The following is a 27,932-nucleotide window of genomic DNA, read 5'->3' on the forward strand; positions in this document are numbered from 1 at the left end:
TCGATACAACTCGGACACAATGCGCACGTTTTTGGATGTACTATCGCCAAAATTAGTTACTGAGATATCATTCCAAGAGATCTTCAATGGTTGAACTAGTGGAGGTGGTGTTATGGTCAGAACTAGTCACTCAAGGTCCATTTTCAGTGGCTGTCAGTGTTCATCATCATCATAATCATAATCATACTTTATTAACCAAGTATGTTTTGCAACATATGATGAATTTCATTTGCCACGCAATCATACCAATAAAAAGCAACAGAACACACAAAATACATTTTAACATGAACATCCACCACAGTGACTCCTCCACATTCCTCACTGTGATGGAAGGTGGAAAAAATTCAAACTTTCCCTTCTTTGTCCTTAAGCCTTCCGTTGACGGGAGGATCTTGACTCCCGTAGCCGATGGTCGAGCCTTCCTCGTCGGGGCGATCAAGCTCCTGCATCGGGGGGGGAATCTCCACTCCCCCGCGCCGGGCGATCTACCCCGGGTCGGGGCTAGGCGAACTTCGTGTGGCTTTGGAGCTTCCTGACATCGGTCTCTACCTGAGGCTGCAAGCTCCTTGATGTTGAAGTCCGCAAGCCGATCCCAGGCAAGGGACCGCATGCTCTGATGGTATGTCCATGTCCCGTGGTGGGACTCAAAGTCAGTCCCGAGCAAGGCCTCCAGCTCCACAATGTTACGCCACAGAGCGACCGGAGATATGATCCGGAAAACAATCACATCTCTGGCAAGGTAAGAGACGCCACCCGCTGGAGTGGATCTGGGAAGTTGGTGGGTGGAGGGGGAGACAAGGTCCATGGCTTCTGGCTATTCACATCAGGATGGATTCCCACTCAGCAGCTGAGCAAATGTACGAGAAATACCAATTACAAGGATGGACCTGCAAAACACTTTGGTCTCCTGAAGATGAGATTCTCTTGCCTACATTAGTCTGAGAGTGCCTGCAACACAAGGCAAGATATGGAGCAGTAGGACTTCGAGCCTGGGGTAGGGGAGGGAGCCTGGAGAGCAGAGGGAGAGAGGAGAGCAGGGCAAAAGGCTACCCGGGGGTTAGCCCTGCTCAGCATCTGCAGCCTCATCCCTCAGCTGAGAAGAAGGGGCAGCACAGTCCACACAATGTATTGGGAAATGCTGCTTTCCAAGATCTAACAAAATCATAGCCCCCAAAAGGAAATTGTGACGCTCTCCACACTCCAATGATTAGCAACAACATGGTGCTCTTTTAATCAGGTAGGTGGAGTGGGTCTGGGGCATGCAAAGTAATCCATCATGTGCCGCTTTGCAGGTTATCAGCACTCATTGTACGTCATCAATAACTGAATCGCCAGTTACTGAAATGGCTTGCTACAAAAGTGCCCGCTGGCTCATCATGATATATCTTCTGATACATGAAAATTGTTTGTCGATTGCTGCATTAATTCTCACACCAGGAGAAAACAATTTGAAATACCACCTGCCAGACTCCTCATATATTTATTCACAAAATGCTGGAGTAACTCAGCAGGTCAGGCAGCATCTCGGGAGAGAAGGAATGGGTGACGTTTCGGGTCGAGACCCTTTTTCAGACTCCTCATATATGTGTCCTGGACAATCACCCTGCTCCCCAGTTCATAAGGTTTTCCTCTTGGTATTTTCTCCACTAATGAGCACCTCGAGGCTACTTTCATTGAAATGAGGCACTTGCTCCCCTCCTCTCTGCAGCCACCATTTTCTCATGGCAGCCGTACTGGGTGCTACGGCTGTGGCTAACTTTAGTCGTGAGCCTTCAAGGCAAAGCTCCTCTCTGATTGCTGTGCAGAAAATGGCCAGAAACTGTTTAATGAGCCAAGTCCTTTCAATAAACAGATTTGTACATCTGTCCTGCCCTCTGCTGTTCTGTGTGGAACTACCTCAAAAATTATTTCCACTCTCTAATTCTGTGCTGGTCTTTTCTCTCACCTGCTTCTCTCTCTTTAACCATCCCCTTTGCTCTATCTTTTTCATTCTTTTGTTAGGCAGGAGGGAACAATGTGGTGTGATAGGGAAAGTTGAACTTGCCCTGCTCTCTGCCACTCGTTTCTCTGTGAATAAATAATTTTAAGAGTTCAACTTGTTTTAACAATAAAATGAGGAAAGTTTTTTGATTTCTAAAGTGAGAAAAATAGCTTTTTGTTTTTCTGTTTAATATTTTTTGATGACGATTCTTATTCTAGCTATTTAAAAGTATCAAGCAGATCTACAAATGAAAAACACAGAGGGGTTCATTGTCCATTGTACAGTTGCCCCTAAAGTGGAAACAGATGGTAGAGTCTGGGGGAGATAATGGGATTGCAGGAAAATAAAATGGACGTGTTGGACTAATGCAAGTGGGTGCATGGAGATCAGCATGAACTCTTTGGGCAGAAGGGTTGTTTTTGTCATGTACCTCTTAATAACTGGGCGGCAGTAGAGTTGCTGCCTTACAGCTCTTGCAAGGCTGGAGACCCGGGTTCGATCCCGACTACAGATGCTGTCTGTACGGGGTTTGTACGTTCTCCCCTTGACCACATGGGTTTTCTCCGAGATCTTCGGTTTCCTTCCACACTCCAAAGACATACAGGTATGTAGGTAAAATTGGCTTGGTGTATGTGTAAATTGTCCCGAGTGTGTGTAGGATAGTGTTAATGTACAGGGATCGCTGATAGGTGCGGACTCGGTGGGCCAAAGGGCCTGATTCCACGCTGTATCTCAAAACTAAACTCTATGCACAGTGGCACAGCTGGTAGAGCCACTACCTCACAGCAGCAGAGACCCAGGTTTTATCCTGAATGCAACTGCTGTCTGGGTGGAGTTTGCATTCTCCCTTTGCCTGCCTCCCACATCCCAAAGACATGCAAGTTTGCAGGTTAATTGGTCGCTGTAAATTGCCCCTGGTATGTAGTGGGTGCGAATGTGGGAATTACATGGAGCTGGTGTTAACAGGTGATCAATGGTCAGCATGGACCCAATGGGCTGAAGGGTCCATTCCTATGTTGTATCTCTAATTTAAATTAAATTCAGACTGACTTCCTGACCCGCTGAGTTACACCAGCACTTTATTTTTTGCTTAAGATTCCAGCAACTGTAGTTTCTCTTGTCTGTCTTAAGACATTTTCAGATTGGCCTGAAGAATGTAGAGGATGAGTCCCATGTTGAAGCCAGGATAAATTCAACCTGATCAATGAAACAGGCACACCAAGGTGGCAACATGAGCTTAGACATATTCATTCAAAATGGAAATTAGGTAATTTCCATTTTTTAATGATCTACCCTGCCACTAATGTATAGGAATGATAAACTGCTACTCGTTCTTAAATCTCTACATCATAGGGGCTTTTAACAGATGGGTCTGTTGTGGGTTAATTGATAGTTTTAATTAGGTTACAACTCAATTTTCAATGAATACTATGCCTGATAGTTGAGGGCAAATGTTATTTGTCTACCATTTCCTGTATTTCTAAATCACCAGACTGAAGAAAGATCAGTGTTGCATATAAACATGACTCCTGATATTTCATCTGATCATCAATCTGAAGCAGTGTGCCACATGTCTCCACAGATGCAGCCTGACCTGCTGAATATTTGTAATATTTCCTGTTTTGATTATTGTCATAGAGTGATAGAGTGTGGAAACGGGCCCATCGGCCCAACCAGCCAGTCCAACCAAGAGTGGTCCCACCTGCCTGCATTTGGCCCATATTCCTCTAAACCTATCCTATTCATGTACCTGTCTAAATGTTTGTGAAACATTGCGATAGTACCTGCCTCACCTACCTCCTCCGGCAGTTCGTTCCACCACCCATTGTGCAAAAAGGTTACCCCTCAGGTTCCTATTAAATCTTTCCACCCACCTCTTAAACCTATATCCTCCTATTCTTGATTCCCCTACTCTCTGGGCAAGAGACTCTGTGCATTTACCCAAACTATTCCTCTCATGGTTTTACACACTTCTATAAAATCACTCCTCATCCTCCTGCGCTCCAAGGAATAGAGATCTCGCCTGTTCAACCGTTTACTGCAGCTCAGGCCCTCGAATCCTGGCAACATCCTTGTAAATCTTCTCTGCACCCTTTCCAGCTTGACATCTTTCCTATAACATGATGCACAAAACTGAACACAATACTCTAAATGCAGACCCCAAAACGTCTTTTGCAACTGCAACATGACTCCCCAACTGCTATACTCATGCAAGCTCTCCCTTTCATACAAATTCACAAATGGAGGCTTTCAGTAGTTAATAAAAATGACACTTTTATTAAAATTCTTGCAGTTTAAAATGAAATCAAACATTTAGTACAAAAGCTCAACATTGAGTAGCATTGAAAAAGCAGGAGATTGGGGAGAACCTTTTCAACAAAACTCCTGCCATTTCAAACCTCAGAATGTCGTAAAGTGAAGTTTAATTAAAAAACTTCTTTCATAATTGGATCAGAGAATTTAGTGAGACCCTTCAATACAATTTATTCTCGAAGCAGTAAAGTACACATGGCTTCAGTGATGTTTTAGACACATGGGATTAAAAGCAAACTAATAATGGTGTAAATGTGGGTAGACCAGTGTAATGTTTAACTAAGTGGTGACATATTTGATTACACAGTGTTATTGAACCAAAAAAAAGCAACGCAGCTAAAATGATGGCTGCAATTGGTTGTATACGCAATTGCAAGCAATGGTTATCAAAAATCAGAACGGCATCAATCAAAATGTGTAGTGCATTTCTTAAATTGTTGCAACAAATTATATACACACACTGAATGGAGAAACTGAGGTATGAATGAAAAAAAACATTAATTTGCAGATATCATTACACAAATTAAACATGCTCATGCACAAGAATTTCAAATTCAGCATTCCTTTTATCTTTTTCTTCGAGTTCAGGCAATTCTTTGTATTCTTCATCCAGAAGATCAGACTCAGACACCCAAAACCAAGGGCACCCACAGGTCAGGCACCACACTAACCAGAGGGATCATTACGCTAGGCTCCACATGTTTATTAAAGACCTCTCTGTCTTGACCCACCCCGCTCCCTACCTGACAGTCAGATGACCAGGCTCAAACCAGTGCGCCACCATTTTGAACATTAATGTTCTTGGGATGACTTAGCTGTTAAATACCTTATACTTGCAACAACACCAACTTGCAATTACTTATTGTGTAGTTAGGAACTGCAGATGCTGGTTTAAGCTCAAGATAGACACACAAAGCTGGAGTAACTCAGCGCGTCAGACAGCATCTCTGGAATAGGTGACGTTTCAAGTCAAGACCCTTCTTCAGACAGGGGAAAGGGAAACGAGATATAGACGATGATATATAGAACAAATGAATGAAAGATACGCAAAAAAGGTAACGATGCTAAACGCTGATGGAGGTATGAATATTGATTTCTCCAACTTCAAGTAACCCTTGAAGTTAGAGAAATCCCTTCCCCACCTTAGTCGTTGTACTGGTTTCAATGTTGTCCTGGTGAGTTTCATTGTCTGTAACTAGTTTTCAATGGCCTGTTTCCTTTATCATAATTACTTCTTTGCATATCTTTCATTCAATTGGTCTCTGTCTCTCTCTATCACTGTCTATCTCTCGCATTTCCCTTTCCCACTGACTCAGTCTGAAGAAGGGCCTCGACATGAAATGCCGCCTATTCCTTTTCTCCAGAGATAATGTCTGACTTGCTGATTTTACTTATTGTTCTTTTACTATCAACCAAAATTTTCAATGAATGCTTCAATAAATTCTCAAAATAAAACAATGAAGGTGCTCAGGCAACAGATACTGATATTAATGGTAACCCCTCACCCTGCAAACTGAAGATGAAAATTAAATGAGGTTCATAAAGTAGCGCCATTCCTTCTCAAATGTTGTACTAAAATGTGCGAACTTACATTTTGGAACATAGAGGTGTAAATAAATGTTAGCACCAAGCTAGGTACAGTACTTCCCTCAAAGTGTTTAGAGTTTAAGACAGCAATGTTTAAGGGAACATTTACAGCAGCAATGCCCAATGTATTTCACAAATGGGACCCATGAATACTCGTGTACAAAGGCCATTAAATTAGATTTCTACAACCCACTGCAGTCCTTATATTATTCAGTCCCACTTAAAGCACCAACTGCGGTGAAAAGGCATTAGATCAATCGTGAGACCACTTCAACACATTACACAATCAGTTTCACATGCCATGGATGAAGGAGGATATTCAGATTTATTTTTTGTGATATCTGCAAACAAAATTGGGCACCATATTTTATCAAAAAAATTCTAAGGGAAATGTATTCACAAGTGAGTGCTGAAGCCTTCAAATTGATAGGTGCTTTTTGCTTCTTTAATGAAGTTGTCGTTAGTTATTTTGGTAAATTCACAAAGCACAGCCCTTTCAAGTTGGAAGACTGGAAATAGCCCTTGGGTATAGATTTGAAGAAATCTGCCCACCTTCCCTCTAACCTTCAAACATCACAGGTAACACTTGCAAAGGCAGAAAGTTAACAATAAAAGCAATAAAAATGAGTGAAAAAATAGATAGCAATGCATTAACCATTTGGTGAGCTAGTTAAAATGAGACTAAAACTAAAGTGCAAAAAGTGGCAAATTTGTAAATACATAATATGAATCCACTGCACTTTGCCTTAGCTTTTGAACAATGTGAGGTATAATATTGCTTTGCAACAGCTAGCTCACTGTATTTATAGGACAATCTTTCAAAACAGAATGTGCTCAAGTTGTGACTCACAACAACATGTTATTCCCACATGGGCCAAGTGTATATCTGACTTGCCAAATGACTACGTGACGTTGCCATAGTTTGGTCAGGGTTTAATGACGATGATAAATACCTCCTTCATACATCCGACATTCACTAAGATATACAATTGCTGAGGGGAGGGATAAAATAGTAAGGGGTTTTAAAGGCAAGATCCATGCGGGAAACCATATGTACAAATGGAAGACTCCAGCAAGGAGAAGTTTCACTCACAAAATGTCCATCACTTCGATGTTTCTTTCATCAAGACTTTTTCATTGCCTTGATTATAACAGGTACTGTACTACAAAAATAAATTTCACATCAAAGCAAAATATATTGTATACAAAGTTGACAGATCACATTTAAGATTAGAATTGTTTGCAGTACGTTGCCAGTGAGTAAAGAGATTAGAGAACTGCTTTTAGGACAGAGCGGAGAGGCCGTCCTCCTTTAGTGATCTCCCGTGTCACACACATGCAGGGCAATGGCACGGCCTCCCTAGTCCCCTCCACCGTGTTGTAGCGACAGTCTTTCAAGTGGTCAGCCATGCTGGCAATCTCTGCAAATTTCCATTCACTAACCGTGCCGAAGGCAGTGCTGAATCGCCAGGCCTGAGGAAGAGAAAAGTCCCACAAGTCACAAAGTGCAGGTTGGATATACTGCTCTGCATGTACAGCGAAACATTCCAATCCAAATGGCCATGAAATTGAAGTGGCTTATCTAAGTTACCACAGAATTACATTTATTGCAAAAGAAATGAATATTTTGAGAAGTTCACCGAGAATTAAGAAATGTTTAGAACATGTTGGACTCTTAATTTAAAAGAATATATATGTATAATCTATCTATATTATTATTATTATATTACTAAAACTCTCATCTTGTATATTTGTAGGTTTGTGGATATATTTGTTCCTGAAACACAGCCAAAACGGTACACTATAGCGCAACAATTTTAGGCCCACCTTACTCATCAATGGCCTGTGTTCAAATGGTTGTTATATTTTAAAAGTTATTCACTTTTTAAACTTTGAAAATCATTTTTTAAACCTTAATAAATCCCTTTTCCACTTGCCCTGCCCGTCAGCCACGCCTGCACAGTTGGTCTAATACAGATGCTCCCCAACTTACGATGTTTCGACTTACGATATTTCGACTTTGCGATGGTGCAAACAGCAGTGACCTGTAGCGAGCCACAGCTCGCTTCCGGCCACGTGATCAACGCCCGTTAATCTAATCTAATAAAATGGCCGCCAGACCCGTGCATGCGCAGTTGGGAGAGGGTTGCCGCTCGGAGGAGGGCGGGACCCACCCGAATGACAGGAATGGCGGCCAATGGGAGGGGGGGGGGGAGGAGAGCTTTCCTGCTGCCTGGAGCCGGGGTGAGTGGCTCCCTCTCCCCTCTCACCCGCCCCTGGCCCCGGGGATTTTTAAGGGGGGTTGAGGGGGCATGGAGTGGGTGAGGGTGGGAAGGAGGGGGGGGATAAGGGGGATTGAGGGGGGATGAAGTGGGTGAGTTGGGGGGGGGGGGGGAGTGGGGGAGAGGAGGGTGCTACACCAATGCAGGAGAGGTTTGTACCCAACGGGTCCACAGCAGCTAGTAAATATATAAAATCACAATGCAGCAGCTGCGTCAGGTGATAAAAACTGAAACCTTCACTGTTAGTCATCAGTTGGGCCTGACTCGGGACCCGACATACTTTCAGGAAAAAGTGCTCACACTCAAGAAATTGGACACCAGGAAAATCTGTGGCTGCTAACTATCTGGATTTCCACACACTATTGAGTACTATCGAGTAAAAAACCTGAAGTGTCAAACTTTTTGAATTCCACAGACGCTGCCTGACGTGGGTTTTTTCAACATTACCAGTTTTGCAGCATCTCCAGTTTTTTGATTTTCATTTTTTGTAAAAGTGGTTCTGCCATCAGCTGTGTCCCCACCAAATTTTCAGTTCAAGGTCTGGAGCCTTGATTCACAAACAATACTATTTGTGCAGCAGGAGCTAATACTAATTGGTACTGCATGGGCTATTTTAGTGTACTTAAGGTGCTTCACAAGTGCAAGAGTTAATTTATTACATCTAGAACTGGACAGATTGGGGAACAGGGTCCCTTGACAGTGGGGCCATTCCACAGAAAACTGCATTGAATGTTTCAACCATTGGTGGATGCAGGTAGCAGGCAACACAACTGCAGCTCATACGAGCTTTCCACTGAGCAGCCCAATTAGTCCCAACCCATCTTTCTCAGTGACATTTGTTTTCTCACTGTAATCCAATTCCCTTTTAAACCCCCTGACCGAGTGTTTCCATCAAATCTATCAGCAGCAAGTTCCAGAATTAAGCTACACAAAAAAACCCTCACTTGTGCAAGGTACAGATGCTTCGGGAGAGATAGAGGTGGGGGTAAAGGAGGAGGGAAGAGGATGTCACAGCAGTGGTCAGAGATGGCTTTACTGATGGTTCGTCAAGTGTGGCTATGGGATGGAGCTGTGAAATAGGAAAGGGATGATCACTTTGCTGGGAGTGTACTGCAAGCCCCCAAAGAGTCAACAGGAATTAGAGCAAATATGCCAGGCAACTGCAGGACTACGGTTATCATAGTTAGCAGGGTGGACTAGCGTACATGGGCCGGCATGGGCAAGTTGGACCGAAGGGCCTGTTTCCATGCTGTATGACTCTGTTCAGTTCAGCTTGGTTTATTGTCAAGTGTACCGAGGTACAGTGAAAAGCTTTTGTTGCGTGTTAGCAGAAAGACAATATATGATTACAATCGTGCCATTACAGTGTAAGGATACATGATAAGGGAATAACGTTTAGTGCAAGGTAGAGCCAGCAACGTCCGATCAAGGATAGTCTGAGGGTCACCAATGAGGTCGATAGTAGTTCAGCACTGTTCTCTGGTTGTGGTAGGATGATTCAGTTGCCTGATAATAGCTGGGAAGAAACTGTCCCTGAATCTGGAGGTGTGCGTTTTCACACATCTATACGTTTTGCTCGTTGGGAGAGGGGAGGAGGAGTGACCAGGATACAACTCGTCCTTGATTATGCTGCTGGCCCTGCCGAGGCAGTGTGAGGTATGAATGGAGTCAATAGAAGGGAGGTTAATTGGTGTGATGGTCTGGGCTGTGTCCACAATTGACTGCAATTTCTTGCAGTTCTGGATGGAGCTGTTCCCAAACCAAGTTGTAATGCATCCTGATAAAATGCTTCCATGGTGCATCTGTAGAGGTTGGTGAGAGTTGTATGGGAGATGCCAAACTTCCTAAGCCTTCTAGGGAAGTAGAGATATGTGTTCTCCATGGCCCTTCACTTTCAACCTTTAACTGCTGGCCCTTGAACCCTTCAATCCCAACCCAAAACGACAGCTATCCTTTTTCTCCAGAGACGCTGCCTAACCAACTGAATTACTCCAACATTTTGTGTCTATGTCTTTGGTATAAACCATCTTTCTGCAGTTCCTTTTTATTCCAAGTTTGATGTCATGGATTTTTTAATATAATTTTACCCTGTACACCCAGGTCACACCAAACATTCAAAACCAGGGATCCTAACACTGACCTTCCCCTAACTCCCAATATGCATGATATATATAAGAAAATAACTGCAGATGCTGGTACAAATCGAAGGTATTTATTCACAAAATGCTGGAGAAACTCAGGTCAGGCAGCATCTCAGGAGAGAAGGAATGGGTGACGTTTCGGGTCGAGACCCTTCTTCAGACTGACTGCATGAAAACCCTTTACCTAACCCTTCCATCCTTAAACCAATCTCCTGTCCATATCACCACTTACAGGGGCCTCGTTTTATTGACGTCTTTTTTTACAGAAAATTCCTCGAGAATCCTTATCACTAACATCTATCAGAGGTGAATATAGATAGGGAAAACAGATTTAGGGTAAGATATGTAGAGGGGATGTGGGACACACACACACACATAATTTTCACCCAGAGAGTAGCAAGTATCATAAATACTCTATAAGAGAAAGTGATAAAGTGATGGAGGGAGAGTCGCTGACAGCATTTAAGAGGTGCCTGGACAAGTACTGGGATCATCTCCAGATTATGGGCCATGCAATGGAAGATGGGATCGTCTATGATTGCCCACTGGTCAGTATGGACATGGTGGACCGATTAACCAATTTCCATTCAGTATGACTGCATTGCGTTCATTTATTAACCCCTCCCATTAATAGAAATTCAATAAATCCATGCCCTCTTTATTAACAAACTTCTACATCTGACTTAACATTACTCCTCCCCGCCTCCCCAGGTTTCTTGTAACGTTGCCGCACAATGGAGATCGAACAGATCAGCCTGTATTTATCAAAAATTATCTTATGTCCCCTTTTTATGCAAGGACGTCTTATATGCCATTATGAATCCCTTCTGCCATTCCTCCTCCCACCTCCATCAGCAATCAAGGATGAAGCCCATCCAAATCAGGGCCCTGTTTAATTTAAGCATAGACTGGTGTTCTAATACAATCACCTTATCAAGTTTCACTCGATCCATTATTTTAACCAACACAGATTCCACTGAAATTTGTACAACATTCTCTTCCCCAATAAAGGTAAACACAGAGTACATTAGCTATTGTAGCCACTGCCTCACCCTCTACCTATAGTCCCCCTTGATGCCTAATCAGACCCATCCTTCTTCTACCCACTGCCTACTGAAGACTTGAGTTCCCACTTGTTACTATCATTGTCATATCCTCTAGTTGCTTGTCTCACTTTCCTTTCACCTCGTTACATTCTGCCTGGTTCCCATTTGTATTATTCACCTGAAATGCAAAATACACCCATTTTTACTGTTTCAAGATTCTCACCATCTTCCTTGTCATCAAAAGATCTCTGATTTTGGTGTTGCTTCATTTCCTCCTAGTGAGAATACACCTAGCCTGTGGCAGACACTACACCTCCTTTAAATGTTACCCCTTGTCCTGCTGCCCTTTTGTTCCACATTCCCCAAGCTCGATCCTCCTCAACCCACTGAAGCCAGACCTCTCCCATTTGAGTAGCTCTACTTTTAGATTGCTCCCTACCCTTCAATTGCCAACATTAACAATATGCAGCAAAACGCCAATTACCTGCTATCCCATTCTTGGAACCTGATGGTTGAGCATCTGGCTTACTGGAGCTGTTTCCTGCGCTCCCTTGAAACTCTCTGGTTCTGTCTCCTGTGCTCCCTTTACACTTATTGGGTTTACTTCAAATATTTATCATACTACTGTGCAATAACAAATAAATTGTTAACTATAAGTTGTTGGAGTATTAATAGGAGTAATAGCCAATAATCTGAATGTTTGCCAGCCCAGCACTGGAGTTCCGAGCATGCCAGACGATAAATTTAACTGTGACACTGTGGCCAGTGCCACCCACTCATGGTCTTCCAGTGCCAGACCCAACATTGTTTTCTTGTTCTAAACAATTTCCTAGTTTACAAAAACATACTAATCAAGGAAGCTTTCTCAAATTCATTTCAGAAACTCCTCTCCTCACTTTTATCCCATTATTTAATATCACCATTCTACAGTTCTTATGCACGTCTGCAAGCTCGTGGAAATTTGCTTCTCTTTTTCTCCTTTCAGCATTTGGTGGCCATTGAGCAGCCTTTTAGTTGTGTGTGCCATCCTTTGCTTAACTCTAACCATATGGATTGTCTTAGATCTTTCGTTAATTGTCTCTCTGCAGCCATATAACTATCTCACATAGTGCTGCCACCCAGCCTTTAATGTTGTTTTCTTGTCACGTGCACCGAGGTACAGTGAAAAGCTTTTTGTTGTGTGCTATCCAGTCAAAGACTATACCTGTACATGATTACTGGGCCTTTCTGCCCTTCCTTATGTCTCCAGGAATATTAAATTCTCAGTCCCACCCTTTGAGCTAGGTTTCTGCTGTTGCTGCCACATCATATTCCCATTGTTTCTTTGTATCAAAGTAACCACACTGTGCACTTACATATATTCTAAACTTCTTTATCTTTCTCGTGTCCTTATTCTACTCTCACTGTAAACCATAGCATTTCTCACTCTAGTGTTGTCTAAACTTCTGGTCAACTCCCCTTCCTTCGGCCACTACATCTCCATACTCCCATGGAAGTACAACACTGCACTATTCTTGCAATGTCCCCCGTTGCGGCACCAGAAAGACATCACGCAGGATTTGCACTTTAGGTTACTTAAATGGAAAGGGCAAAAGACAAAGTGATGCAGTAACTCATTGGGTCAGGCAGCATCTGTGGAGGGAATGGAAAGGCGACATTTCGCAATTGTTGGGGACTGGCTTAAATAGTTTGAAGGGATCTAACCAGGGTGATACGGAACCAAAGGTCACTGGTGGCGTATATCCTAACTGTGGAACACCTCTCATGACTACTACTCTAGCTGTTTGACTTGGCCTATCCATTGTCTATGGTCTTATGCTCTAAACTTTACCCCTGCCAGATTTTATCATCTCCACCCATTTGGTTGCCTAGTACCATCTAAACAGGCCTCAGTCCCAAGCTACATGCACCACTTGCACCATCAGATGGCAGACAACACCCGCAGCTCTCTCTGGCTGCCAGGTGGTCAGCTCTGGAACATACAATTTAGGTTACTAGTAAACTTTAACAGTTTAAGTGATACAACACGCAGCGGCACCCACTGCACATTCAGCATGGACCGCGCCACAAGTTCTCAGCCTGCGAAGTGAGGCAGTGCAAGGCGTGGTTGTTGGAAAGTTGGACATCCATTGTTTGGTTGCAGTATTTAATAAATGTTCTGAGTTGTGAAGTTGCTGATTACCATATTGCCAGTATCTAAGGGAGAGACATCCCAAGAACAGGGAGGGGGGAGGAGATTACAAGGCTGAGGTTTATGGATCCTGATCATGGGGTGAAAGGACTTACAATCAGTTCAAGTGGTTATGAGAAATAACCACACCTGTTGCTTGAGGTATTGCCAAGTTTTGACAAAGCGACCAGTGCCTCCCCTACACATCTCCCATTTTTTTTCATTACCTTTTCTGGGCAAGGACGTTCCCAGATTGATTGCAAAGATCTTGAAGGGATGCAGCTTGTTCACAAAAGGGATGGCATGCTTGCGCAGGCTGAAGAGGTGGAGGAAGGGCAGTTATGGACCAAAATATCAGGTGATGTTTATGACAGGGAAAGTGGTTTATACTAAAAGGAACGTTACTCCAAGGGGTTAATAGAGAGAACCCTCATGGTTCATGTGATAGTGAATCTGGTGGGGCAGTGCTCCTTCAGATTCCCCTTTAGTGGATATCTTGCCTCTGCATCAAAGTTTTCTAGAAATACCCACTGAAACTGGTGGAGGGAGAGACCTGGGACCATAATGAATAAAGGGATCAAAGACATATCTCATTAACCAGATGGATTGAAGAATGGAAAAGACAAAGGGAAAGCAAACAAAAACAAAGTCTTTTTTTTAAATATCCCAAATCTACAAACACCTTCAAAGGTAGGGTCCATCATTTTAAACTGCTCATTTTGATAGAAATACACTAATAATTATATATTAAAGCAATGGTTCTTGAATCTCAGACCCAATTTACTGAATTTTGTTAGTGCAACAACTGATGTGCAAGTTTTTAAAACAACAGTGAAGGCAAGATACCACTCTGAGGTGCTGTCGGAAGGAACTGTAGATGCTGGTTTAAACCGAAGATAGACACAAAATGCTGGACAGGCAACATCTCTGGATAGAAGGAACGGGTGATGTTTTGGGTCGAGACAGTCGAAGGGTCTAGACCCGAAACGTCACCCATTCCTTCTGTCCAGAGATGCTGCCTGTCCCGCTGAGTTACTCCAGCATTTTGTGTCTACCACACAAAGCTGCAAGTTCTAGAGACTTACTACGCACAGCACAACACTTAACCCTCTGAAGTTGTTAACCGATTTGCCCCATTAATAATAGACCACTGCTTCCACACTACTGCATTTACAATGGCACAGCCTGTCTTCTGGGCTGTGTCATTATAGCAGAATAAATCCCATAAAAAGGCAAGTAATGTTTTAGTTTTAGAAAAAGAGTTTTTTTTTAAAAGCAATTGCAACAGGTTATAGTCACACAGCATGGAAACAGGCCCTTCGGCCCAACTTGCATGGGTTGACTGGAATCACTACTGCTTCCAGACATTCCATACAGAAAAGGAATTTAAAGTAAAAAGCACACAAAAGGATCTACTGAGATGAGAGACAAATACGAATCCAAAGGTGAGACAAGGTGTAAAGAATAACTGTACTGCTGCAAAGTAAACCTGAGGAAGAGGGAATAAATTGCTAAAATTCAGTAAAGGTTCTGCTCTGGGTTAAAAAAAAGGCATTTTAGCCCTAAATGATTGTTGAACAAATCCGTTCAGCCAGTTTGTTGCACATCACCATTCCTGCTGCGGTATAGTTTTTAGACAGTTTACACACAGCAAATAACAAACCGGGAAAACTGAAAAGATCACAAACCTTGCCTTTTGTTTTCCAAGAGGGCTGTCCGTGAAGGTTCTGCCCCTTTTCCCAAAGTAGAAGAACCATTCCCCGAACCTGAAGCAGACTCCCACACACGTCCCTCATTAAATGGGAAACTTCTGAGAGCTGAGACAAACTGAACCCATCTAGAAATCCAGCAATATGCTGCAAAATCTCAAAGGGTAGCCTGCTCAGCTGATCAACTGCTCCCATGCTGGGAGTCCGACCATCGTGCGTGTCCAACAACACAGATGGCACACACGGCTGGATGCCAAAGGATTTCAGATGTCGGTCGTGAATGACCCTGGAACCCTGCATGGAGGGGCAGAATCTCCTCTGTGAATAGGTACAGCCATAATAGGCCAAAGGGCACCTGTGTTCCAACCAGCCATTGAGGCCGGCATGAATGTCTCCGTGCACATTTTTGAAGTGCGAGGGGAACTCGTCCCTGCGGAAGAACTGGCCGCACACGAACGTGAACATCGAACGTTGCTTGGTTTGGTGCCTGGTCACACACTCCAGGGCAAGATCCAGCCCCAGTGTCTGGAAGGGGCTTGGGTTGGACAGCTGAGGGTTTGCGTGGTCGCAGGCTGATGCTGAGGCAATCTCCCCCACCATGGTGTTGGTGGCTAATATGGCTGCCGGGAACGAGAAGGTCTGTGTGCCCAAATTGACATGACTGCCGTCAACACTGCGACTGTCCGAGATCCCTCTGCCACTAGGGGAGTCCCCCAAGCAGAACAATAAAGCTGCTGTGATCAGATCGATGCCCTGCAGTTCCAGAGGGTCGTCGTCCACCACCAGATCCGACGTATCCACCGCTTTGCTTTCCATTTTCTTTCTGTACCAACTCAGGTCGCCCAGGTATGCCCTGCGGTTGCTGTGCCCTTCCAGCAGTTTGAAGGTGGTGGCATTCTTCAGTGCCTGCCGCTCCCCACACCTGCCAGACACCCTCCCCACTCCACACGCATCAAGCAGGGATCCGTCTTGAAAATGGTCAGTGTTTAAAAGGCTTTCCACGGTGAGCAGCTGTGCGAACACAGGCAAGAAGTGGCCAGGCTCTGATGAACCATCGTCGTCATCAATGTCGTTGACGTGGCACGAGCCATTCACCACCTCGTCTACTTGCTGATCGCAGCCATACGAGTCCATTCCCTCCTGATCCAATGCGGAAGCTTCCACGTCTGCTTCATGGAAACCGTTACACAAGGTACTGGTCTTTACCTGAAGGCATCCATTTGCTTCCACATCTGCCCCAGTTACCATTCCTGACAATGCATGAAACCCATTTTCCTCCATGCACAAGTTCCAGTCCCTCCACGGCAGCACCTCCAACACAGGGTCGTGCTCTGCACTACCCTCCGCTCCTCCTCCTCCTCCTCTTGTCCCACTGTTGCAAAGATCATTATTGTTCTCTGAGCAGTGCCGTTCTTCAGCTGGTTCCTCCACAGCGACCTGAACATCTCCATTCCGTTGGGTTCGTTCCTCTGGCAGCTGTCCATTTGCCAGCTCTGGCTCTTTTGAGGCACTGTTCAACAGGTCAAGCGCCACCGCCAAAGTCCTTGTCGTCTCAACCGTTGCCTGGTATAGTTCACTGTAAGCCTCTGCATTGGCGGACAGCAAGCCGCTGGAAGGGGCTTCGTCTGACACGACCGAAACAGCAGGCATCTGCTCCGTGTTTCGAAACGGTTTAGCTGCTGAATTTGAAGCGGTCGTCACGACTTTGAGTGATTCCAGCAGCATCCGCTGGTCCTGGAGTGCCAGAGCCATGTCCAACTGCTCCACCCCATCGCAGTCTTTGCTCAAGCTCTCGTAGGACTTGCGGTCTGCGTAGCTGACGGGCCAGCGGTTCCACTCCATCGTGCAGCAGACCACGCTGGCGGGGCAAAACTCCAAGTGCTCGCCGATCTTGTTCCGCGCAATGATATAGGGGCAGCCAAACCCACTGTTGAGGCAGGGCACCCTCTCGAGGGGACACAGCAGGCGATGCTCGCTCGCTTTGCATGAGTGGAAGACAGCTCCGCACACCAAGGGGCAGCCGATCAGGTCACAGGACACGTTTTCCTCCGGCCGGACCATACAGCGGCGGCTCACACAGTTTAAGCAGTGCAGATGTTGATCCATTTTAACCAGTCCAACCCTGCAGACAGACATTTGATTGAACAAACATTAATAAAATTACAGATCAATGCAGGTAACATTTAAAGCCATTTAAATAGAAATACAGGGTTACGAGGAAATCTCGCAGCGCAGGTATGCTACATAGGACTCGGGGGGGTGACCATTCTGCCATTCTAACCGCAGATGTGTTATCAGGCACGGCACATTTGCCTCTGTTTTGAAGGACACAAGTTGGCGCCAAAAGAAATGGCGACTCTGTGTGGTGCCTCAGTGAAGAAAACTATTCTTACACTACAATTGTTGCACTTATCAACGATTATTCTTATCTATTGTATGATTTGACTGGATTGTATAAAAAACAAAGAATTTCACTGTACCTAGCTACAGGTGACAATAAAGTATCATTAAATCATTGATTGCACTGCCTTGCCTTCACCTTCCTCAGCCATTACTTAGTTAATAGCACTCTCGCCCAAGTTAAATGTTGTCCCAAAGATGTGCAAAAGGACCTTTCAACTGATAGGTTGATCGGGGCGGTACGGTAGCGCAGCGGTAGAGTTGCTGCTTTACAGCGAATGCAGCGCCGGAGACTCAGGTTCGATCCTGACAACGGGTGCTGCACTGTAAGGAGTTTGTACGTCCTCCCCGTGACCTGCGTGGGTTTTCTCCGAGATCTTCGGTTTCCTCCCACACTCCAAAGACGTACAGGTATGTAGGTTAATTGACTGGGTAAATGTAAAAAATTGTTTCTAGTGGGTGTAGGATAGTGTTAATGTGCGGGGATCGCTGGGCGGCGCGGACTTGGTGGGCCGAAAAGGCCTGTTTCCGCGCTGTATATATATGATATGATATGATATGATACTTTGCATGTGTGTTCTTCACTAACTGCAGATGTTAATGCTGCTTTCCCAAAAAGGTTATGACAGTCCTATCTGTGCTTTGGGCACAAATGGTTCTTGGGAATATTGATGGGAAAAGGGGAGGGAGGGGAGAATTGTCCCTAGTGTACTCGACAATGTTAATCACTCAATCATTTCACAGAAACAGATCATAAAGTCAGTATTGCTTCCCTTTGCTGCATGTGAGTAGTTGTATGCATAAAATGGCTGCTATTTTTGTTTGATTATGACTTGATTTCTAAAAGTACTCATGGCTGTGAAATGTTCTGGGGCATTGCAACAGAACTATGACGAAAGTCTCTAACTCATTACCCAACATGTGACCACATTATATTCTCAGGCAGGCTGGAAAACAATCTTTATTACACAAGTTAATACCTCAAGCAGCTTTTTTTAAACCAAGCCTGATTTGTTTATCAGTAATCTCCACAGCTTCCAAAGAAAGTTTGTCTTTCATCTCTCCCTTGTCCCTTTACAACGTTCTGTTCTCACCCTCACCCCTATTGTTTTTTGTTGCTCTGTTAGTTTAAAATTCTGACCTTAGATTGTGATCGTCTCAGAAACCCCCAAAAGACGACCAAAAAAAAAGTCATACAAGGCTAGCGAGAAACATAAAAACATAAATGTTTCTGCACACACGCAAAATGTTAATGACAAACGGGATTTCTCTCAGGTAGAATGTGAGAATTTATAGACAGAGAATGAGGAAATTTCAGTTAATAAATCCCAGAAACTGAACCAGGAATGTAATGGGAAGCAAGGGGAGAGCTAGCAGTAGCCTTGATAGAGATTTATTGCATCTTTGACAATAGACAATAGGTGCAGGAGTAGGCCATTCGGCCCTTCAAGCCAGCACCACCATTCAATGTGATCATGGCTGATCATTCTCAATCAGTACCCCGTTCCTGCCTTCTCCCCATACCCCCTGACTCTGCTATCCTTAAGAGCTCTATCTAGCTCTCACTTGAATGCATTCAGAGAATTGGCCTCCACTGCCTTCTGAGGCAGATAATTCAATAGATTTACAACTCTCGGACTGAAAAAGGTTTTCCTCATCTCTGTTCTAAATAGCCTACCCCTTATTCTTAAACCGTGGCCCCTGGTTCTGGACTCCCCCAACATTGGGAACATGTTTCCTGCCTCTAATGTGTCCAACCCCTTAATAATCTTATATGTTTCGATAAGATCCCCTCTCATCCTTCTAAATTCCAGTGTATACAAGCCTAGTCGCTCCAGTCTTTCAACATACGACAATCCCGCCATTCCGGGAATTAACCTAGTAAACCTACGCTGCACGCCCTCAATAGCAAGAATATCCTTCCTCAAATTTGGAGACCAAAACTGCACACAGTACTCCAGGTGCGGTCTCACTAGGGCCCTGTACAACTGCAGAAGAACCTCTGCTCCTATACTCAACTCCTCTTGTTATGAAGGCCAACATTCCATTGGCTTTCTTCACTGCCTGCTGTACCTGCATGCTTCCTTTCAGTGACTGATGCACTAGGACACCCAGATCTTGTTGTACGTCCCCTTTTCCTAACTTGACACCATTCAAATAATAATCTGCCTTCCTATTCTTACCACTAAAGTAGGTAACCTCACACTTACCACATTAAACTGCATCTGCCATGCATCCGTCCACTCACACAACCTGTCCACGTCACCCTGCGACCTCATAGCATCTTCCTCACAGTTCACAATACCACCTAGCTTTGTAGCAGGGATAAACCTGGATAAACCTACATGGATAGGACAGGTTTGGTGGGTTATGGACCAAGTGCAGGCAGGTGGGACTAATGTAGCTGGGACATGTTCCCCGGTGTGGGTAAGTTGGGCCGAAGGGCCTGTTTCCACACTATCACTCTATGACTATGAAACCAGACAATTGCAGGCCATGAGCCTTAAGTCAGTGGTAGGGAAATAATTGGGCAAAATTCTAATGGATATGAGATATGCTCATTTGGAAAAGCAAAGACTGATCAGGAAAATCAGCAAGACTTTGAGGAGGAAATTCTGTTTCGCTATTTTGATTGTTGTTTAAGAAGACAATTCAATAAAGTGATGAAGGTCAAGGTGGTGGTTATCATCTACTTGGGCTTGGTGATATATTTGACATGATCCCACAGAGTACGCTGGTCCGCAAGGTTAAGGTATCAAAAATGGCTAATTGGATCCAAAATGGATTTGTTGATAGGAGGCAGAGGGTGGTGGTGAAAGAACGTGTAAACTCCACAAAGACCACACCGGAGGTCAGGTGTGAAGCTGAGTCACTGGAGCTGTGATGTAGCAGCTCTACCTAGTGGACCATGGTGCCATCTTGTGCCTGGGGGAGATGAATGTAGGTTATTTGGATTTTCAAAAGGCTCTCGATAAGGTGGCACACAGAAGTTGCAGTGTATGGAATTGAGAATAATAAATGTGGATTGAGAGTTGGTTAATCGATAGAAAACAAGAGGACTAAAAGGATCCTTCTCAGAATGACAAGGGAGTTACCACAGAGATATGGCTGAAGTTGTTCATGGTACAAGACTAAAAATACCTAGTGATGAGGATGCAAAGTGGCTTCAAGGGATATACACAGGTGAAATAAGTGAGAAGCAACATAACAGATGGAAATTATGGGGAAATATGAGGTTATCCATTTTGGTTGAATATGGAGAGACGCCGCATACATTTTTAAATGCAAGAGATTGGGAAATATTGAGGAGTCTGGAAGTCCCGTACATTGAAACATGAACGTGCAGCAGGTATGAAAATCAGAACACTGCATTTTCTGAAAATCTGAAACAAATAACAGAAAATCTGGAAACGCTCCACAGAAGAAGCTGAACAAGGGGAGTATTGTGTAATTTGTCTCTCCATTGGCACAGCCTACCATGCTGGACAATTCCTTCAGCTCTGCTTTTCAGATTTTACAATCCAATATGGTCTCTTTCTCTCTGCTTGAACCTATGCCTTCTGGATTTAGACAAATTCTCCAATTTTGGCCTCTAACATCCCAGTTTCCTTCGCTCCTCCACTGGAGGTTGTGCCTTCATCTGCCGAAGTCCCATGTTCTGGGATAATCTCCTGAAACAAATCCACATCTCCCACCTGTAAGATGCTCTCATGTTTAAATCCTTTGGCCACAGTCTAACATAGCCTGGATTTAATGTTTACCTGAATACATGTTGCGAAGCCCCATGGGATATTTTTACTCTGCTAATGATGCAGATTAAATGAAGGGGGATTTTCTGAAGTAGAAAAACAAACATGCAAAAGACTCTGCTAATGATGGCAATAATAGTAACAGCTTTAATATTCACAGATTATTCTGTCACATTCTTTCAACTTGTGAATGTTCCTAACATATCAATGTGAAAATTAAATTATCCTTACATACACTGCAGACTGACTCAACGGATCCTTAGGAGAGAAAAAGACCAATCTGAAACATTTTGCATTGACTAAGCGTTAGATTCAACGTTCACTTCCGCCACCATTTGTTCCTCCTCAATTATTTTACCACCAACTTTTCTTCCCCTCTCTCATTTAGAGTTCAATGAAATACAATAGACACAGATCTTTCATATAATATGAACCATGAAAATGTTCATACTTGGAAGGATTGAAACTGCAGTGAAGATCACTCACTAGTCTGTAAGGTTCTCTGGTTGCCTCTCAAGTATTGCCTTACCTATCGAGCAGTTCCAGCATTCTGTCTGAATCGTGCAAGCATGAATCTGTAACACTACATTTTAGTACTCGCACATAATAATCATATGATAGTTAACAACTACTTCCGTTTAACAATATCGGTGTCATATAAAGAACCCAACCCAACAAATACCCATAGCTCCAAACACAATACATTCTTTATCTAATACAACAAAACCTCTTGTAACAAATATTCACTGCTCCATGGCCTCAATTTAATACTCACAGAATTGAGTCTTCAACTGTTTTGATTTACTTCATGTCATGTCAAGTCAAGACTCAACCAAACACACTGGATACAACAGAGACTGAGATCTGTCAAATTCCACACTACAGTGCCCGCCATAATGTTTGGGACAAAGACCCATCATTTATTTATTTGCCTCTGTATTCCACAATTTGAGATTTGTAATAGAAAAAAAATCACATGTGGTTAAACTGCACTGTGTCAGATTTTATACATTTTAGTTTCACCATGTAGATATTACAGCTGTGTTTATACATAGACAGGGCAGTGGAAGCCAAATCACTGGATGGATTTAAGAGAGAGTTAGATAGAGCTCTCGGGGCTAGTGGAATCAACGGATATGGGGAGAAGGCAGGCATGAGGCATTGATTGGGGACGATCAGCCATGATCACAATGAATGGCGGTGCTGGCTCGAAGGGCCGAATGGCCTCCTCCTGCACCTATTTTCTATGTTTAGTTTCCCCCATTGAGGGGGAGGGGGAAAACCGCTACTAAAACCAGCATTTATTTCGCATTACAAACTTTTAAGGAGGGGACATAGATGATGAAGGTACGATTATTGAGAGGTTATAAAACAGTGATGAGAATTTTAAAATCAAAGAGTTGTTTATGTTCGAGCCAATGCAGGACAGCAGAGGGCTGATAAGAGAACAGAACATGGTGCAGTCAGGAGAACTGAATTTTGGCTGTTCTGAGCTTTATGGAAAACACATCCAGTGATGCTGGCCAGGGGTGTGTTGGAAGACTCAAACTTAAAGACAACAAACGCATGGAGATTCAGAAATGGTATTTTGAACAAAGAATTGCAAGACAGAGCCAAAACCAGAAACTAAAGATTTACTTCAGAGTTCCATTAGTCCAAAAAACAACCAAAGCAGTCCACAAAAGGAAACAAAGACTCTTGGTTCATTATCTTTTCTTGCTTCTAAGAAAGAAACAAGATTTAGTAAGTGGAAAATGCTTTTATTGCTACTCTGTAGGCTCACTTGTTGCCTGTGAAAATAAAGCAGTTTAATGATTCACATCAAGCCTCATTTCACTGAGTATCTCACATCAGGGGTAGGGGAAGGACAATGGAGGACCCGGCGTGGGGGGACTGCCAGGAGGGGGAGAACAATGAGGACCCGGTGTGGGGGGGCAGCCAGGAGGGGGAGAACAATGAGGACCTGGTGTGGGGGGACAGCCAGGAGGGAGGGGAAGAACAATGGAGGACCCGGCGTGGGGGGACCGCTGTGGGGGGGGCATGGTGGAGAACAAAAGGAGGTGCCGGCGTGCTTTGTAACTTTGTCGGCACCGTAGGTGGCTGCTTTTTGTATACATTGGGTATGTAAGCAAATCATTTCTGTGTCTCGTCACATGTGACATTAAAGTATTCCTATTCCATATTCCCTTACAGTAAAGGAAGCAAATCAGCCCATTGAGTCTTAGATTAAATCGCATCCCCACACTAGTGATCCTTACTTTTTTAGTTTAGTTTAGAGATACAGTGTGGAAACAGGCCCTTCGTTCCACGCCAACCTCTGATCACCCGTACACTAGTTTTATCTACACATTAGGGACATTTACAGAAGCCAATTAACCTACAAACCTGCACATCTTTGGAATGTGGGAGGAAAACAGAGCACCTGGAGAAAACCCATGTGGACACAGGGAGAATGTATAAACTCTGTACAGACAGCACCCGTAGCCAGGATCGGACCCGGGACCTTGGTGCTGTAAGGCAGCAATTCCACTCCTGTACCACCGTGCCATGCTCAAGTCTCATCCCATTCCCATTAACTTACCCCAGATTGTATCCCTTCCCTGCACATTGGGCATAATTTACTTGTCCGTTAACCCACCAATCCACATCTTTGGGACATGGGAGGAAACCCACATGGGCACAGGAAGAAAGTGCAAACTCCAGACAGAAAGTAGACAATAGGTGCAGGAGTAGGCCATTCAGCCCTTCGAGCCAGCACCGCCATTCAATGCGATCATGGCTGATCACTCTCAATCAGTACCCCGTTCCTGCCTTCTCCCCATACCCCCTCACTCCGCTATCCTTAAGAGCTCTATCCAGCTCTCTCTTGAAAGCATCCAACGAACTGGCCTCCACTGCCTTCTGAGGCAGAGAATTCCACACCTTCACCACTCTCTGACTGAAAAAGTTCTTCCTCATCTCCGTTCTAAATGGCCTACCCCTTATTCTTAAACTGTGGCCCCTTGTTCTGGATTCCCCCACATTGGGGCGGTCAGGATCAAATCGAGGTCATTCGAACTGTGAGGCACCAGCTCTACTAGCTAGTGTCACTGCATAAGCCCTTCTTTTAAAAGACTGAATAAATTATAGACATTAATAACCTCTGCAGGAGCTTCTTGAGCTCCAACCAACAATTTGTGTGTACTCTGCAAGTATTAGTGTGGGAAATTTTAAAGTTCAACCCTACATTAACACGTTCAAATTACAAAGGAGAACATTTTACACCCTGGGTTATATTTTCATATAATTAGATCTTAAGCAATTAGATGGGACAATTCTGTGTAGCAGATAATCTCACAGATTTGTATGATGGACAACATCCAAGTCAAATATCAGGACACCAATTGGACAACAAATTTAGGGTTAAATATCTCTACCAAGCATTGTGCAGGTGATAATGTACAACAGATAATGTATTACATCCATGTACAATACTCCTACTCTGCTCTGTGCAATCCAAACCAAGATGACCAAATATTATCCACTGAAAATAACCTTCCTAATCGCCACCCCATACTAAGAGGAGGTGATATAGCATGATCTAGCTGTGCCTTGATGGCAGACTGACTCTCAAACTCATGGCTGATTCTCTATATCTAACTTGTCCCTGGTACAATGTCCAAAAATTCATCGACCTCTGCCTTCAGCACATAAAATCAAGATATCCACAGCCCTTTTTTTGGATCCACAGACCAAAAATTTTCAAATCGTCAAAACCTCATAAATGGTCTCATATCTAGTCCTAAACGACTGTCATGTCATCTGCAAACTTTACAACTTGACAGGTTGCAAACAAACATCACTCATCCTTTTAACTTCCAGTCAGACCTAGCCATAAAAAAATGGCATTAACACCTCCTTAATATTACAAACCCCAGATCATACACTCAAATTAAAATGTTTAATACTCATTATTCCCAGCCCTAATTAATACACAACTGTATGACATAGGTTCGATAACCTCCTAACAAACACCTTGTGACTTGGTGGGCGTGTAGATTTCTGGTAAGGACAACATTTATTACACATCCCACCTCCGTCTCACACCCCATATTCACCTCTCTCAAAAACCAACCCACCACACCTCCACCACCCCTCCTGTGTGTATCCCTCCTTCCTATATTCTTACCCCCACTCATCCCTCTTCCCAACACTCCAACATCCCTTCCTCGAATCCTTCCACACCCCTCCCAGTATTGCCCCCACACTCCCTCTCCCCCCACACTCCCTCTCCCCCCATGCCCGCTGACCTCCTTGCTCCTTTCTCATCAGCACACAACCAACTCTACCCAACACCACATTCCCAGCCCCTAGTACCCTACAACCTCATCCACCCCCTTTAATTAACACTACCTCCCACCACACAACCCCCTCTCCCAACCCACACCCCCTCTCCCAACCCTCACACCCCCCCTCTCCCAACCCACCCCCCCCTCTCCCAACCCACCCCCCCCTCTCCCAACCCACCCCCCCCTCTCCCAACCCACCCCCCCCTCTCCCAACCCACCCCCCCCCTCTCCCAACCCACCCCCCCCTCTCCCAACCCACCCCCCCCCCTCTCCCAACCCACCCCCCCCTCTCCCAACCCACCCCCCCCCTCTCCCAACCCACCCCCCCCTCTCCCAACCCACCCCCCCCCTCTCCCAACCCACCCCACCCCCTCTCCCAACCCACCCCCCCCCTCTCCCAACCCACACTCCCCTCTCCCAACCCACACACCCTCTCCCAACCCACACCCCACTCCACCCGCCTCTCCCAACTCACACACCCCCCCTCTCCCAACCCACACTCCTCTCTCCCAACCCACACTCCCCTCTCCCAACCCACACTCCCCTCTCCCAACCCACACCCCCTCTCCCCACTCCACCCCCCTCTCCCAACCCACACTCCCCTCTCCCAACCCACACTCCCCTCTCCCAACCCACACCCCCCTCTCCGCACTCCACCCCCCTCTCCGCACTCCACCCCCCTCTCCCCACACACAACCCCCTCTCCCAACCCACACCCCCCTCTCCCCACTCCACCCCCCCCTCTCCCCACCCCTCTCCCAACACACACACAACCCTCTCCCAACCCACACCCTCCTCTCCCAACCCACACCCCCCTCTCCCAACCCACACACCCCCCTCTCCCAACCCACACACCCCCCTCTCCCAACCCACACACCCCCCCTCTCCCAACCCACACACCCCCCCTCTCCCAACCCACACACCCCCCCTCTCCCAACCCACACACCCCCCCTCTCCCAACCCACACACCCCCCCTCTCCCAACCCACACACCCCCCTCTTCCAACCCACACACCCCCCCTCTCCCAACCCACACACCCCCCCTCTCCCAACCCACACCCCCCCCTCTCCCAACCCACCCCCAACCCCCTCTTCCAACCCACACCCCCTTCTCCCAACCCACCACACCCCCCTCTCCCCGGTTCTCACCGCCGGGACCCAGCAGGCAGGGCCTTATCCCAGGGCCTTGCCCCGGGTGCTGAATCTCACGCAGCCTGAGTGAGCTTCACCAGCGAGGAGAGCCGGCGGCTCCCCAGCCCAGCCGCAAAGAGCAGCGTCAGGCCTCCGGGCACGGCGCCAGCCAGCCAGCACGGCCGGGGCCCACAGCTGAGCGTGGCCGCGGCAAAGTGCCGGGCCTCCCGACCTCCACTGCCCTCACCCTACTCGGCCTCGGCCTTTGTTCCAGGTATTCGCACTTACCCAGGCCGCGATGCTGCGCTCCACATCCGCCGTCAACTCCAGCCGAGTCCCAGGAGGGCGGAGCCAGGCCGCAGGCCCGACCCGGAGCAGGTGTCGCTGCCGGAAGGGGCGGCGGCGAGAGACGACATCCAGGGGGCGGGGCCAGACTGGGAGGCGGGGTTGGACCAGGGGGCGGGGCCACGGCAGGAGGTGGGGGATGTGTCAGCGAAGGGGCGGAGCTAGACCAAGGGGCGGAGCTAGACCAGGGGGCAGGGCCACGGCAGTAGGTGGGAGATGTGATGGTGAAGGGGCGGAGCTAGACCCAGGGGCGGGGCTGGATCAAGGGGCGGAACTAGACCAATGGGCGGAGCTAGACCAGGGGGCGGTGCTAGATCAAGGGGCGGGGCTAGACCAAGGGGCGGGCCCATGTCAATGGGGCGGGGCTAGACCAGGGGTGGGCCCAGGCCAGGGGGCGGGCCCATGCCAAGGGGCGGGGCTAGACCAAGAGGGCGGGCCCATGCCAAGGGGGCGGGCCCATGCCAAGGGGCGGGCCCATATCAATAGGACAGGGCTAGACCAAGGGGGCGGGGCTAGACCAAGGAGGCAGACCCATGCCAAGGGGCGGGGCTAGACCAAGGGGGTGGGCCCATGAGGGAGAGCAGGAATGCGTGACGTTTCGTGTCGAGACCTTTCAGACTGACCAGTCTGAAGAAGGGTAGGAAAGTAACTGCAAGTGCTGGTACAGATCGAAGGTATCACAAAAAGTTGGAGTAACTCAGCGGGTCAGGCAGCATCTAGGAGAGATGGAATGGGTGACTTTTCGGGTCAT

At 45.9% G+C, this 27,932-nt stretch overlaps 1 protein-coding gene across 3 annotated transcripts; it reads right to left on the bottom strand.

Annotated features, from left to right (window-relative positions):
* Nucleotides 1-4,254: 4,254 nt before the first annotated feature.
* fbxo30a (F-box protein 30a) lies at nt 4,255-27,242 on the bottom strand. Of its 3 annotated transcripts, none has more exons than XM_078399043.1 (3): nt 27,125-27,242; nt 15,209-17,351; nt 4,255-7,354 (listed from the first exon to the last, which is right to left on the bottom strand). In XM_078399043.1, the coding sequence occupies exons 1-3, from the start codon at nt 27,148-27,150 to the stop codon at nt 7,151-7,153; spliced, it is 2,373 nt and encodes a 790-aa protein (XP_078255169.1). In that variant the 5' UTR covers nt 27,151-27,242; the 3' UTR covers nt 4,255-7,150. The 3 variants fall into 3 exon arrangements, with proteins under 3 accessions (XP_078255169.1, XP_078255170.1, XP_078255172.1); XM_078399044.1 differs by lacking the exon at nt 27,125-27,242 and adding an exon at nt 26,855-26,976; XM_078399046.1 differs by having other exon boundaries at nt 7,186-7,354; nt 15,214-17,351.
* Nucleotides 27,243-27,932: the final 690 nt, after the last annotated feature.

This window comes from Rhinoraja longicauda, chromosome 5, assembly GCF_053455715.1.
Source record: "Rhinoraja longicauda isolate Sanriku21f chromosome 5, sRhiLon1.1, whole genome shotgun sequence".
Taxonomy (NCBI): domain Eukaryota; kingdom Metazoa; phylum Chordata; class Chondrichthyes; order Rajiformes; family Arhynchobatidae; genus Rhinoraja; species Rhinoraja longicauda.

Coding starts and splice junctions, on each gene's coding strand:
- fbxo30a (XM_078399043.1), bottom strand. CDS start 27,150: ATGTGGAGCGCAGCATCGCGGCCTGG. Junction 17,352..27,124: donor AGCGCAGCATCGCGGCCTGG/GTAAGTGCGAAT, acceptor GTCTGTCTGCAG/GGTTGGACTGGTTAAAATGG. Junction 7,355..15,208: donor CTTGGAAAACAAAAGGCAAG/GTTTGTGATCTT, acceptor TCTCTTCCTCAG/GCCTGGCGATTCAGCACTGC.